The sequence below is a fragment of the Populus euphratica genome, unplaced genomic scaffold (assembly GCF_000495115.2).
Source record: "Populus euphratica unplaced genomic scaffold, PopEup_1.0 scaffold12.1, whole genome shotgun sequence".
NCBI lineage: Eukaryota > Viridiplantae > Streptophyta > Magnoliopsida > Malpighiales > Salicaceae > Populus > Populus euphratica.
Window position 1 is genome coordinate 1,816,449 of NW_011499858.1, and position 16,232 is coordinate 1,832,680.

At 34.1% G+C, this 16,232-nt stretch overlaps 2 protein-coding genes across 2 annotated transcripts; one reads left to right on the forward strand and one right to left on the reverse strand.

Moving 5' to 3' along the window:
* The first annotated feature begins 1,735 nt into the window (after positions 1–1,735).
* Positions 1,736–5,476, forward strand: LOC105123999 (elongation factor 2). Its single transcript, XM_011023820.1, has 3 exons — positions 1,736–1,833; positions 2,124–2,256; positions 2,686–5,476. The coding sequence occupies exons 2-3, from the start codon at positions 2,166–2,168 to the stop codon at positions 5,124–5,126; spliced, it is 2,532 nt and encodes an 843-aa protein (XP_011022122.1). The 5' UTR covers positions 1,736–1,833; positions 2,124–2,165; the 3' UTR covers positions 5,127–5,476.
* A 476-nt stretch (positions 5,477–5,952) lies between these two features.
* Positions 5,953–10,336, reverse strand: LOC105124001 (NAC domain-containing protein 21/22). The gene is made up of 3 exons (XM_011023821.1): positions 10,014–10,336; positions 7,638–7,912; positions 5,953–6,681 (listed from the first exon to the last, which is right to left on the reverse strand). The coding sequence occupies exons 1-3, from the start codon at positions 10,180–10,182 to the stop codon at positions 6,214–6,216; spliced, it is 912 nt and encodes a 303-aa protein (XP_011022123.1). The 5' UTR covers positions 10,183–10,336; the 3' UTR covers positions 5,953–6,213.
* Positions 10,337–16,232: the final 5,896 nt, after the last annotated feature.

Consider the following 16,232-nt stretch of genomic DNA (forward strand, 5'->3'; position numbering starts at 1 on the left):
GAATTCCTTCCAACATAGTTAAGTCATCATCCTCTAATAAAGATCAAGCAAAATAAGTGTCATCTTCTTTTGGAGAATTATCCTTTCAACTTTTGATTTTAAGATTTGATCATTTTAAATTATGTTTCACTTATAGTTATGCCTTTATATTAGTTTTTATTGATAAAATAATGGATTTTTATGCTTGAAAGTTATAAGAAGACTAAAAAAAGGTATTTTTAATTTTAGTTATATATTTTTATAATAGTTACAGGAACACTAAAAAAGCTAAAGTTACAAGAACACTAAAAGTTACAATTTATCAAAAATCATCTTTTAACTCAATCATTTACCTCACACCATTAACATTTCTTACACTAATTAATAATATTTGCCTTCACAGCATTTCTCACATTCAAAGCCGAAACCTTTATCAATAATCACTTTAAAATAATTCTACAAATCACCTAATTTAATTTCTTTAGAATCAATAATTCTATGTATATCATTCTTCAATTTAGTAATATTTTTAACATCAAAACCAAAAAAAAAAATCCACTAAACTCCCTAGCCTTTTACTATAAACCTTTAAAAACTTTTTTTAACTTTTCTCTTAATTGCATTCAGTTTAAACTCATTAAACCCCTTTAATATATAAACTGAATGGAAAACCGAACAACATAAACCAAAATAGCAGCTGGAAACACTATAATTGAAGAAACCCTAACCCTAAATATATGATGCAAACATAAAAACATGTTTATTATCATTAGTAAAGAAACTTGTTCCTAAGCATTTTAACAAATTATTCTAAATAAGTTTTATTTCATGATTTCATAAAAAAATATAAAAAGGAAGAGCAAAACTTTAGTTAGCATTTTAATTTGTATATGTTTCTTAACTTGCCAATTTAATATTTAGCTAGCATGATAATAGTTATTGGCACATATGATCCTCTATTTATTTTATTACATATAAATATCAAATTTTCAATTTATAATTAAAATTTTGACTAGTTTACTTGTAGAATTTGTTTTTTAAATGTAGTAATTAGTTTACTGTTTCAAATCAATCATTTTTGTAATTAAACTAAAATACTCAAGTAAAAAAATCACCAAGCCAAACTTGAATATGTAAAATCTACTGCTATTGCTACCTCTCATGAAATTCTATATTTTTATTTTTACATTTAGAGTTCCAACCATGCAAGGTGTTATATTGTTCTCATTATCCCGCCCGCCCCATCTTTTATAAGTCGGTTAATTTTTTTTATAATATTTATAAAAGGAGATAAATATAAACAAAAGAAAGAGATTTATATTTATTGTTTGTTTTTTATTTTAAAAGTGTTTTTGAAAAAAATTAAATTTTATTTATTTTTTATTTTAAATTAATATTGTTTTGGTACTTTTATATTATTTTGATACGTAAATATAAAAATAATTTTAAAAAAATAAAAATAAAAATATTATTTTAATATTTTTTGAATAAAATATATTTTAAAAAGTAACAACAACCACACTCATAAACAAACATGTTAAATACATTTGATAAGAATATCAATCTTTTTTTCAAAAAATACTTAATTCTTTTTCTCATATTTTCCATCTCCTATTTATATTTAGTTTTCTACTTTAATACTTATAATTACAACTTCGGAACATAGATCCAGCCCACTAAAACTCAATAGAAAAAAGATTGAAGCCCTAACCCCCCAAAATGAAAAACCCTAGTCAACCACTCACATAAATACACTAAACACCTGCACCTCTCTCTCGTCTCATACATCTATTTGAGAGGGTGAGTGACCCATAAAACATAACTCTCTCCCTCTCTCGCGGCATCCTTCTCTCTGTAAGCTATCTCCCCTCTTTGAATTCTTAATGTCCTCTCTATCTAGATCTGTTAGTAAAATAACAAACTGTAAAAAATATATCATAGTTTTTTGGGAGCTTCTAGTTATTATTAGCGTTAAGTATGATTATAACTCTATTGATGGTTCTTTTGGTCTTATTAACAATTGGGTTTTTAATGGATCTTTGTTTTCGTTGATTGTATCAAACATGATTGATTTGTATGTTTTTTTGCTCAATATTTTGATGGGGTTGATGAAACCCTGTTGCTGTTTTTGTGTGTTTATGCAGGTGGTATTGATATTGTCTTTGGATTTTTAGAATCTAGTCAAGATGGTGAAGTTTACAGCAGAGGAGCTTCGGCGTATTATGGACTACAAGCATAACATCCGTAATATGTCCGTTATTGCTCATGTTGATCATGGTAAGAAATTTCTTTTTCACTTATGTGAGTTGCTGCCAATTGGATACATCCGTTTGAATTGAATGTATATACTTTATGTTTTTTACTGGAAGATTTGTTGTTATTGAATGTATATATCCGTTTGAATTGAATGTATATATTCGACTCAGAATTGCATCCATTAGTTGTTTTCCTTTTTAATATTCCTTGTCTTTCCATGTTCTCCAATGTAGTAGGTTAGGTGGTTACATGGATAAAGTTCCTGAATCCTTATCCCTTTGTTTGTTGGAAATGTTTCAAATACTTTATGCTGTCCCCTTTTTTGACATTTCTATTGGCTTTTAAATTCTTATTTTACTTTTTTTAAAAACATTTATGCTACTATCAAGTTCTTGTGTTAGTATCTTGTCTTCGTTGCTGCATTTAAACTTTGCAATTTATATCCCACAGGAAAATCAACGCTTACAGACTCTCTTGTTGCCGCTGCTGGTATCATTGCCCAAGAGGTTGCTGGTGATGTCCGAATGACAGATACCCGTGCTGATGAGGCAGAGCGCGGTATCACTATAAAATCTACTGGTATCTCTCTATATTATGAGATGACTGATGAAGCCCTCAAGAACTTCAAGGGAGAGAGGCAAGGGAATGAGTATCTCATCAATCTTATTGACTCCCCTGGACACGTTGACTTTTCATCTGAGGTCACAGCTGCTCTTCGAATTACTGATGGTGCCCTCGTGGTGGTGGACTGTATCGAGGGTGTCTGTGTTCAAACTGAAACCGTGCTTCGACAGGCTTTGGGTGAGAGGATCAGGCCTGTCTTGACTGTCAACAAGATGGACAGGTGTTTCCTCGAGCTCCAGGTTGATGGAGAGGAGGCTTATCAGACATTCTCTAGGGTTATTGAGAATGCCAATGTCATCATGGCAACATATGAAGATCCCCTCCTTGGTGACTGTCAGGTCTACCCTGAAAAGGGTACTGTTGCTTTCTCCGCTGGTTTGCATGGTTGGGCTTTCACTTTGACCAACTTTGCCAAGATGTACGCCTCAAAGTTTAAAGTGGATGAGGGTAAGATGATGGAGAGGCTGTGGGGTGAGAACTTCTTCGATCCTGCTACCAAGAAGTGGAGCAGCAAGAACACCGGTTCTCCCACATGCAAGCGTGGTTTTGTGCAATTTTGTTATGAGCCAATCAAGCAGATTATTAACACTTGCATGAATGACCAAAAGGATAAATTGTGGCCCATGCTCCAAAAGCTTGGTGTTGTCATGAAGTCTGAGGAGAAGGACTTGATGGGAAAGGCTTTGATGAAGCGTGTGATGCAGACATGGCTGCCAGCAAGTACTGCTCTGCTTGAAATGATGATCTTTCACCTCCCCTCCCCTGCCAAGGCTCAAAAATACCGTGTGGAGAACTTGTACGAGGGTCCTCTTGATGATGTTTATGCCAATGCTATCAGGAATTGCGACCCTGAAGGCCCCCTAATGCTTTATGTATCTAAGATGATTCCTGCATCTGACAAGGGTAGGTTCTTTGCCTTCGGACGTGTTTTTTCTGGAAAGGTATCCACTGGTCTGAAGGTTAGGATCATGGGACCAAACTTTGTCCCTGGTGAGAAGAAGGACCTGTATGTGAAGAGCGTGCAGAGAACCGTCATTTGGATGGGAAAGAGGCAAGAAACAGTTGAGGATGTTCCTTGTGGTAACACTGTTGCCATGGTTGGTTTGGATCAGTTCATCACCAAGAATGCCACTTTAACAAACGAGAAGGAAGTTGATGCCCACCCTATTCGCGCTATGAAGTTCTCTGTGTCTCCTGTTGTGCGTGTGGCTGTTCAATGTAAGGTGGCATCTGACCTCCCAAAGCTCGTTGAAGGTCTGAAGCGGTTGGCCAAGTCTGATCCCATGGTTGTCTGTTCCATCGAGGAATCTGGAGAGCATATCATTGCTGGTGCAGGAGAACTCCACCTTGAGATCTGTTTGAAGGATTTGCAGGAAGACTTTATGGGTGGGGCTGAGATCATCAAGTCTGATCCTGTTGTGTCTTTCCGTGAGACTGTCCTGGAGAAGTCCTGCCGTGTGGTGATGAGCAAATCTCCTAACAAGCACAACCGTCTCTACATGGAGGCACGACCCTTGGAAGAAGGGCTTGCTGAGGCTATTGATGATGGCCGTATTGGTCCAAGAGATGATCCTAAGAATCGTGCCAAGATCTTGTCAGAGGAATTTGGTTGGGACAAGGATCTTGCTAAGAAAATCTGGTGTTTTGGTCCTGAGACTACGGGACCCAACATGGTTGTGGATATGTGTAAGGGAGTTCAGTACCTTAATGAAATCAAGGATTCTGTTGTTGCTGGGTTCCAATGGGCATCAAAGGAAGGTGCTTTGGCCGAAGAAAACATGAGAGGTATCTGCTTTGAAGTCTGTGACGTGGTTCTCCATGCTGATGCCATTCACAGAGGTGGTGGTCAGGTTATTCCGACTGCCAGGAGGGTTATCTATGCTTCCCAGCTCACTGCCAAGCCCAGGCTTCTTGAGCCTGTTTACTTGGTGGAGATCCAAGCTCCAGAGCAGGCTCTTGGTGGTATCTACAGCGTTCTTAACCAGAAACGTGGTCACGTGTTTGAAGAAATGCAGAGGCCTGGGACTCCCTTATACAACATCAAGGCATACCTTCCTGTTATAGAGTCTTTTGGATTTTCAGGGACTTTGAGGGCTGCAACATCAGGACAGGCTTTCCCACAATGTGTTTTCGATCACTGGGACATGATGTCTTCTGATCCTTTGGAAGCTGGCACGCAAGCTGCTCAGCTTGTTACTGATATCAGGAAGCGGAAGGGTTTGAAGGAGCAGATGACACCTCTATCTGACTTTGAGGACAAGCTATAAGCATTTTCCCATTCTTGTTAAAGCAACTCGGTTACCTTGAGAGATGATGGAGTAGAAGGACCATTTTTGCTGCTTGGTTCTTTGCAGCCTCCTCATCTGTGATGTTTTGAAATTTTGTTACCGTGGATTAGTAGTCGTCCTATTGGAACAGTGGATCATTTTATCCATCTTCTCTTATAAGAACTCCGCACATGTTCTGTTGTGATGAAGTTGGTAAGCTTTAAACTTTCACATTATCAACATGCTATATTTAATTTTCAGATGGTGTATTCCTTAGTGCTACTATGTATGTGTTTGTGGTGATTATATCTGCAGTCTTTATGCTATTTAGAAGATCATATGCGGTCCCTCTTTTTCATGTTTGATAAATAGTCTAGACTTTGTGTTTGTGATCTGTGACTCTTGGCATTGTTTTTTTCAACCATGTGACTTAGAGAGGTGATTTTTTTTTTTCATGTCTCAATGTCGGCAGCGAAGCCTTTCATTGCGCTCTTATCTTTGCTTTCTTGAGATCTGTTGAATACATGTTTGGCTTGTTTTAAAGATGTAACTGGAGTCGGTACAGATTTGTTTGTAATTTTATCAGCAACCATTTCTTTTCTTCTCTCTTCTAGAATGGGAATTTTTAATTAAATGAGCAAAATTGTTGTGCTTGCCGGTGTAATTTTATGTTGTTAAGGAGTAATTAGTTGTGTATTATGTGGGTTATTTTATGGGTAATTTGTTTGGAAAAGGGAAGAAAAAAAAAGTAACATATATCCCAAAATATTAATCCATATTGCAAATAAATCTCAACTAAGAATTGAAAATTGGCATGGCAAGGAACTAGAAAATGGAATGGAATATTGCAGAAAAAATATACTGATCACATCTCGCAAGTAAAATGCCTTCCAATACAAGAAATGAAAACATATATAATGTGGGAAGACAAGTGAATTACTGATCACTAGAAATTGCTTTGCAACAGATATGGTCTTGCAAGGGTGTTGAAGTTTCTTTCTTTCTTAGTTTTTTTTTTTTTACCTCTTTTTCGACAGTGAGACAAGAAGAACTTCACTAATTAAATCCTATATTTAAGACCTAAAAATCAATAATAATTCCATAAGCTGGACATGCCCACTTCAGATATGTAACTTTCTGAACTACCTTCTCCCAAGCTTGGTGACCCTTTAAGGTTGCCATAGCTTTCCATCTTGGTAAGGTTATTCAAAACAGCTTTTAGTACCTTTGTGTCACAAGAAAAAGAGGGAGCGGTAATATCCATAGGTACTTTTCCAAATGGGCTAGTACACTTAGCGGGTGCGTTCGGGATTTCCATCTGGGTGGTGTACGGAGCCAGGAGATTTTGGCTGGTTTGGTTTTGTGAGAAAATGGAGAAGCAGGGCACTTGCTCGTGCTCATCGAAATTGGGTTGAGTTTGCTCGTAAGTGATGTATGAATCCAATAATGCAGGCAAAGATGAAGAACCTGTGTCATCATTGCAGCTTCCCATGCTAGGTTTGGCCACAACTTCTCTGTTACTTTTACAGAACACTCGGCATAAAACCCAGTCTTCCTGCATGCACCAAGAAAAAAAAAGGTGAGAAATGGTGGTCAAGATATTATGCCTTACAAGCTAAGAATAACAAATATATAATTAGGCTTACATAAGATGATTATAAAATACACATCTTAGGTCAGCTACTAATGTGATTTTATATTAGCACACTTGCCGTGACTCGTTGAACAAATTAATTTTGACACTTTTTTTTTGGCTCCGAGAGATTTCCACAAGATTAATTAAACTATTCCCAAATAAATTATTGTTTATTTAAATGTTGACGTGATTTGTTGTAGGTATTTGATTGTGATGGATTAGTTTTTTAAAGTATTTTTGAAATTATTTTTTGTTTTAAAAAATTAATAAATTAATATTTTTAAAATTTTTGTTTTAAAAAATTATTAAATTAATATTTTTAAAATTCTATCATACTGAAGTTAATAATGATTTAAAAAAAAAGATATTATTTTAAAAGGAGTGTAGAATTTAGTTGCAGTTGGGTAAAAGATTAATGAACATCCCAATGTTTGTAAGAATATATTAAAAAAAAATTATTATTTCATTTTGGTTCCATGTATTTTACATATTGGATCAAACTCTGATATTATTTTTGTACAAAAAGAGAGAGGTGCCATTAGACTATAGGATAAATTACCTATTATAAATTTGTTTTTTTTTCCTAGAAATAAAAAAATTAAGGGGATAGATTTAACTTCATATATGAAGACAAAAAATCTTTTAAAAAAAAACCCATCAAAGATATATTACATGAAGTCAAAGGTTTCAACATACGGAATGAAAAAAATGTTGGTAGAAGACAAGAGGTACCATGATTCTTGCAAAAACTTAAGGAAAAGATGCATATGCGTAGTAAAACCTTGAGCATGGAACTTCGTCAAAAGTCAAAGCTGGGCCAAAAGTAAATTTCAAATAACTGACTAATTCATATAGTGTGAATGTGATAAACCCACCTTATCTGAAGAAATTTTTGGGGGACCAAGAGGTCCTTCAAGGCGAAACTCATGCATGACCCAGTCAGTTCTTTTCCCTTTGGGTGCCCTACCCTGGTAGAACACCAAGGTCTTTCTCATGCCAACAAGAGTGCCCTTACGGAGGACATGCCTGTCCTTCCCTGTGGCTTTCCAGTAACCAGAAGCTGTTGCGCGATTAGTTCTCAATCCAGTTGCATACTTGCGATCTCTTTGGCTATAAAAATACCATTCCTTGCCTCCTACGCGTGCCGCTTCTGCCATATTCCCACACGTAAATTTTATAAGAAATTCACACATCCTTCAACTAATTGAATTGGACAGCAAGACTGTAAATCTGTGAACTAAGGTAAACTGAAAGCAAAAGGGAAAAAAAAAGAGAGAGTAAAGAATAAGTTATGAAACCAAAGACTTCGATGGCTTTACCAATATTCAAGAGTCAGATATAAAGTGCAAGACTTTGGTTACCGGTTAGGTCAACACTGAATGTCTACGAAGACATCCAAATTAAGGCACCGATTTAACATCGAATTGGACGATGAAACGTCCAGTCCACCAGCCTGAGGCCATGGATTTTAAGGCACTCTCATGACTTGATCGTAAAAACACACGGTTCAACTCACTTCAACATCGAAACTGTGCCTTTTTAATGCCTTAATTGGGATTTGCGAAGGCAAGATTATCTTGGACTTGGAGTTTTGTTTTCAATGATATGATATGGAAGCCAAATTGCGTGCAGACAATGTTTGGAGAATTTATTTTTTTTCGTTTTATGATCATGAATTTGTTATAGTGACCCGGTGTGATGATATTCAGTCTATAGTGAAATAATTAAAAAAAAAAAATCACTAACGATGTCAATATCAAAGGTGTTTCATATGACTCGGCATGGATAAGCACATGATGGCACCAAAAGTGACTCCTCATGCAGCTAAAATATACAGATGACTGTAATCAAATGGCAGTAATGCTGTTAAGAGGTCAATGCCCATGTATTAATGAGAAATCATTCAAGGTAACGGTGGTGAAATATACAAGGTGACAAAAACGAAGGTTTCGTGCTTACGACTGTGACACGTGTGATCTACAAATTCGAGTTGAATATTGTGGTAAATAAATAGGAGGAAAAACGACATGAAGGACTTTAATGTTCAATGAAGGCGGGTGACGACAAGCCCGAATGGATTTGGTAAGAATTAGAAGTTTAAAATCCAATTACTTTGAGCCATGTGTGATCATAAGAGAGTGGTGGTCACGAGGTTCGGACAATAAGGCATCTGACTTTAGGTTTTTGCTTAGCTATTTCAATCACTTTCATGATTTTTTATTTTAGGTGATTTGGGATAGTGCCAAGAATGTCAATATCTTAAACAAAACAAAAACAAAAACACTGAATATATATGAGATATTTTTATTTCATAGCTGAGGAGATATTTTATTTCCTAGCATATGTAGAAGCCTAATTTAACTGGCAATTTCAAGAAGGTGGTTGAGCATTTCCATCTGAAATATATACGGTGGAAGAAACCACAAAATATTTTATTTCATATTCTCAAGAACTTACCAAATATCAACCCCTCACCATACGGGTTTCCTAATTTAATTATTTAAGGGTTATTGTATACATTCATTTCTAGTTAGATTTTAAAAAATAAAAATTAAAAACACCATAGTCAGCTGGTTGAGAAACAAATTAGTGGGTTCGTACTGTTATGGTGTACCCAGTAAGATATAGTTTGCCTACAAAAACTAGAGCAACTTTTATATTTTTTATTCTATAACAAAACCATTTATTCTTTTATTTCAGCACAGCTTAATTAAATGATTCAATCTGATGTGGATATGTTATATCCAGTTGCATGCATTGTGTGATGAACAGCTAGGAGCATGCATCACCAGAATTATCAAATACATATATAAAACAGGTTGCTATCATCCTTATCCCGAGAAAGTGAAAGAGAAAAAAAACTCATGTCCCTTGCTTAAACATTAAGAGCTGAGTCAATGGGGTGTATTATAAGCCTTCAAACTAACCTAAAGCAGTATAGATCGATGTAGACAATAACTCGTGGGAAGAACTAGAGCATAGTCATCTAGTGATTAAGATCATCATATCACCAGTATTCTTCCCTCCCTTTGCAAGTTATCGAAACAACAAAACAAAGAAAGAAGCACTTTTCTAGTGTGTGCATGGAAGCGCTTAATGAATAGAAAATCATAAACAGTACAATCTCAAATGATTCAATGGGACTGGAGTTGTGAACAAATCATATAACGAGTACAATTGACATGAAAATCACGGTGAAAGTGATGATTGTAAGTATGGGATCATAATTATAACGAGGATTTAAAACTCACCAGGGATATCCCAAGGCTCACACTTGTTGAGGTCAACTTCTATCATAAGAAGGGAATCACAGTACTGAGAAGCCTTGTTCATCAAGTAATCGCATACAAGTTCTTCATCTTTTGGATGAAACCTGAACCCCGGTGGCAACTTTGCCTCCACAAAGCTTATGTTGCTCATTTTCCTCTCCCTTTCAACGGACAAGGCAAGCTAATTAACAGAAACACAGTATTTATACTGCCAACAACAAAGTGAACAGAGGAAGAAGAGATAATATAATATCCCCTCTAGCAACAAGGCCAACTGGTGGTGTATATAAAGGCAAAATTAACCAGCTAAAGTCAACTTTGTAGTTCCGCATAAAAAAGGAAGGTTAGGATGTTTGCTTATGTATGACAAAAGATGGGCCAATCACTGCCTATCTGCTGATGAGAGCACACCATAATGGACGGTCTTTGATTTCCAACTATTTGGAATTGATGTTGCTCAGTCTTAGCTCAGAAATCAGCCAAAAAGATTATGATGACTGATGACAACACCACAATTCCTTATTCAAGGCGTCTACTGTTCCACGTGGCATCAGACTCCTCTTGTACTAATCCATGTTCCTCAGTTCTGCAAGAGTGTTGAGTTCATCTTGCCTTGTAATTATTGGAGATTGACCAAACTGATTGTCCAGGGGAAAAATTCAATACCTCTCCTTTTTGCCACTTCAAAATTAAGGAGATGAAAAGAACGTCTCCACCCCCACCCCCCCCTCCCCCCCCACAACCGATATTCTCATATACCAACCTTTACCACTGAAAACTAAATCCCTCTCCTAAATTAATACATTCACAGAAATTTCATTTTCGAAGACCTCCACTACATGTTACATGTTACTCTTTTTTTATCACTTTTAGTATTTATGGATCATCTTACACACATCAAGACTCAAAGGAAAAACCTTTGACAAAGTTTTCTTATTAGTTCTAAACCTCCCAAACTCTTTAAATATACCCTTGAATTCAAGGTTTATTTTCAGAGAATATCTATTTCTTTCAGAAATGAGAGTGTTAAAACTTTCATTTTAGCACCCTCATTTCTGAAGTCCTAGTTCCGACCTTGTCAGGACTAATTAACACATCCACAGATAAAAACTTTTTTTGTTTGGCGACCTCCTCTTTGATAAGAGCCTGAAATGGTGATGGCGATTTCAGACAAGTCTCTCTTCAGTTTGAGAGGGGAGCAGTAAAAAATGAACTATATGGACAGACGTGAGAATCAAATTGCACTCTTCGATTCTCTATCGGCATTATGGAGGGATAGATGAATAGGTTTAAGCCTCTATCGCTTGGAGGGATGAATTTCAAATTTTTAAGGCTTCGTTTTTCTCCGGCAAGCAGCTAGGGAAGCATTTATTCCCAAGCGATAAGGCTTGGAAATAATGGGAGTAATCTACTTACTATATGAGCCAAACCCTAAAGGTTATTAATATACATCCATATTATGAAAAATGAGAGTATATCATACAAGCATAGATCTTCAAATATTATATGACCACATAAAGAAATACATAAAAGAGTATTAAATACAGCCGACCAAGCATGTAAATGTAGTTTTATTTTTGCGAAGTGAAGCGTACTAACTTGGTACATGATGTCAAATAATTCGCCCATTATCTTCACAAATATTTATTTTGTGGATAATGAAAAAATTGTTTGACCCCAACATGGGTAAACATAAATATTCTCAAACCTTGGCAAAGCCTTTCCTATATGTACATAAACTATATATGTGCGTGTGATGTCTTCAATTCTCAATATCTAGCAACTATGAAAGTGCTTTGACTTTCGATAGAGTGTTTGCAAAGCAATATTGGAGGATTCTTATGGCATTAGAGAAGCAGAGTTCTTCTTCACAGTTTATTATTGCCTTGAATTAGATGGCAACCTCCACAAAGGAACTTAACTTTCATTGCTTCTCCATGACTTCTTGTTGGAGAATCAGATTTGCTTTTCTAGTAGCCACGGGTCTCCTCCTTTATTGTCACTACCAATACATGGCAGATATATACATAGAGCAGGTAAGTAGATGAGAGGACGTTGACGTAACCCTCTTGGAGCTATCTCTTTGTTATGTAGCAAGGGATTGACTAGAGATTATAGTTTCAAACTACATTTGGCTTGTATTACGCAGCGGATCATATTAATTAAAAAAATATATAAATAAAATGTGAAGGGGTCGTTTAACATGTTTTCTAATTGGAAAAAAATCATGAAAAAGAAAAATCAATGCATGTTCTACGACATTGAAGGTTTAAAAGTTAATTTGGGCTTGAAAAAAAATAAATTCAATTTTAAGGATCAAATTGTTAAGTCTAATCCCAAATAAATTCATTGTTAAAGATCAAATTGAAAAAAAATTGAGTGATAAAAAAACATGGGATTTATCTTTTCCCTGCACGTGCAATTCAGACCCTATATTCTTTTAATTAAAAAGGACTAGATATTTATTTATTATTCAAATTTGATCTTAATTGCTTCAATTATTTTAAATCAATAAAATTTCATTTAATTTTTCCAAACTTAGCATCTTTTTTCCCTTGAAACCATAAGAATTCTATATAAAGCCAATTAAAGCAAACTATCAAGTCTAGTCTCAATTCATTTCAATTTAAAAAGATGAAATTGTAGAAAAAAAAACTTGAGTGGCCAAAAAAATATGACACTATTACAATCCAAGTAAAAATATGTCTTTATCAACAATGATTTCACAAAATATTCTAGTTCTTCTTATAACTATAATTGTAATTGTATTAAGTTGCACCGTCCTCGCTAATGATACACTATAATACAAAATTTAATTAGTCAAAATTCAATTTATTCTTGTGTGTTTAGTATTATGATAAAAAGTGATTTTTTAAGTATTTTTGTTTATATACAAATAAAATCTCACCTAACAAAAGAGCACAGTAAGATAAGTAGAAAAAACAATTAAAATCCTAACACATTTTTAAAACACATTCAAGAACAAAAACTACCGCACTGTTCAACTCTCGTTTAAGTAACTGCACCTTTCAATAATTTTTGCGATTGACGACAACAGTAAGAGGGAACAAAAGAATGACTGCTAATTGCTAAATCCTTATCTATACACGTTTGAATGATATGAGCATTCGGTGATGGCAATGTTTCTTGTCCTTTGCCTATGAACAGTCAGGTATGTTATCTCTTAAATTCAATTGCTCTGTGTCACTACGAACCACCAAAGAATGGAGACAAGTAGGAACAACCCAGGTGTCTAAAATGACAAAAAAAATTCAACCCACAGCATGGCTAATTCCAACACGAGTGGGGATCACAATTTGATGCTCGAACAACGATATCTGATGTGACGATTTCATTCTTCGTCTGGTTCAATCATGGTGTTATTCAACTATTCGACAAATCTTATTGTCATAAGCACACACCCCACCACGCATTTCTATGCAGAATCTGCAAGGAATGTTGGGGTCACTCTCGTCCGGTAGCATGACTATTCGATCATGTTCATCCATGTGTGTGTGTGTGTATAGACACACACACACACCTAAATAGAATCTAAAGTAGTCGGTGCGCTGTTGATTTGATTAATAGTTTTTTCAATGTAAAAAAAATTATTTTTGTTGTCAAGTGTGTTTTTTACCATAAAAAAAAAACATTTTTATTGTGGATTTAAAATTTAGTGCACTCACTTAATCAAATATGTAGAGGATTCAAGGCATCATGAAATATTTAGAAGAGTTGTTAAAGTGGGAAACCAAAACATAAATATAGATTCAAATATTTAACAGTGGACAGTTTTTAAAATTTTTTAATTATATAAAAAATAATTTACTTTTAATAAAAGAGAGAATTATTGAAATTTTATTTAAAAAATAATTTACTAATATAATTTCTTGTTTTCCTATTTTTTCAATAAAAAAAATAATTCATATAAGAAATAATCTTTACATTATTTTACTAACCTAAAAACAGGCATTTTCTTCACTCAAGTTTTAAATTGAATAGGATGAGAACTGATCTAATATGATCGAGTAAAAACTTATTATAATTTATAATAACAAATCTTAAGATGATAATGTTCTAACCTTTTTATTATTGTATGTATTTAAATGATAATTTTTTAGATTGAGTTAGATAATTCAAATTAATTTTTTATAGACCCAAGTACCGGAACTATAAAAAATAAGGTCAAACCTTCTTCTTTTAAATTATATTAAAGCATTTTTTTTTCTTAAGAAAACAAAGCATATTACATACTTTTTATCTAGTTAAGCTCACTATCTAATGGTGCAGAATCTAGTAACCAAGAGATGGCTAGAAAGTTAGGGTAGGTTTTTCAACTTAAAAAATCATTTTATTTAAAAATATCTTTAAAATACTTTTAAAATCTAGCAAAATAAAAAATGAAAAACAACTTAATAAAACTCTCTTTATTAAATGAAATTCATTAACATAAAAAATAAGTCTTTTATTGTTGGAATATAAATAATCATTAACGTTTTTTTTCTTTCTTTTATGCTCCTTTTTCTTTCAAACTTAGGATCGAAATGTGAATAAAATAAAATTTTGGATAAAGAAAAACTCAAAAAAGTTATCAAACTTGAAAAATTAAAAAAAAAATCTTTGAGGACCAAAGTTTTAAAAGCCGCCTAAAGTACAGTTAAAAGATAAATGGGCAATTTTTTCTATTGCTAATTTCAGTCCTCAAAGTTTAAATTTTTTAATTAATAAAATTAAATTACATCTTGTCAAATTCGACATCAATTTAATATAATGATATTTTTTTTTTTATTCATCTAGAACTTGCATAAAGATATTAAAAACAAATTGTAAGCTGAAATCTTATTTAATTTAATTTGTACGGGAAAAAATAGCAACACCAAAATAAAAATTACTAAAAGGAAAAAGAATATTTATATAGAATTGTTCTAGGGAACATTGTAATGTAAGAGGAGCTAATATGCAAAGACGGATACAATTACATAGTCTCAATAGCCATCGTAAATGTTTGAAATAATAAGTCTCTAAGATTTGCAATCTTCCAACTTTAAACCTGAGCCAATTTTTATCATACGAATGATAATAATTGACTTTACAAGCTATGAATCGCCAGCATCTATCTAAAGATTACATCAATATTCATATAATTATGTGAAATAGCGTAGCTGCTAAACAAAATACTATGTAAAGATGCCAGATTGGCATTTAGAAAGTTTTTCTATCTCTTGGATTTATTAGATGAAGAAAATTCCTGGGGAAGGCCAAGATAAGCACAGTAAAAATTGAATGCAAACAAATTTCGCTTTCATTCCAGCCAGTTAACAGAGACATCTAAAGGGAAGAACATCCAAATTGCTAGTGAATAATTTAGTGGTCTTTCTGAGGACCTGTCAGCCCTCCAATCAACTGATCCCTGTGACTGATTTCTCGGCTTCCGAATGCCAACTCGACGAAACGTTTCTATATCAAACCTAAAGTCAACAAGTAAACACAGCAAGAAGTATCATTTAGAAGGTCCTTCAAGTAATATATGTCTTCTCTTTCTGTGACTGTCTTCTCCGCTCTCCACCCAGAAATCAAGGGAAAAAGAACAATGACTTGAGGAATGCAGAATTCAATGAAGCTAATTGATCAAATTAGGTACAACAGCCTGCATGTAAGTCGACGGGCACCATTTCATGGATATTTACTTAGTTTAGAAAAGAAACTCATGAAATCACTATATGATTTCCATATAAAAAGATCGAACGATAAGTGTAGTAGAAGCCATCATCGATCATAGCCACTGCTTGTGGTCAAAAACCTGTTTATAGGTTTTGTGTGTGCATATTTTCCTAGGTAGACAAATAATCTTTTCACGATTTCCATTGGATTGGTGATGCTTATAAGAAATTTGTACCTTTACATCTATAAAACGATGGATTGGGTCCCATAATTGGGCATACTTGGACGTGCAAGGGATGAACAGGACCAGTGAAAGTAGAATCCAAAGGTCTTTCAGAGCACATCACAGACAGAAGTTCGAAGAGAAGGTTTCTGACCCTTGTTTTAAACTCTCACGGAGCATGTTGCGTTCTTTTGCAATGAATGGACAACAAGTGTCAAATAAATTGGTGTTTTACATTATATTTGTTTTTCAATTTAAAATATGTTAAAATGATTTTGTTTTTCAATAAAAAAATATGTTAAAATAATATTTAAAAA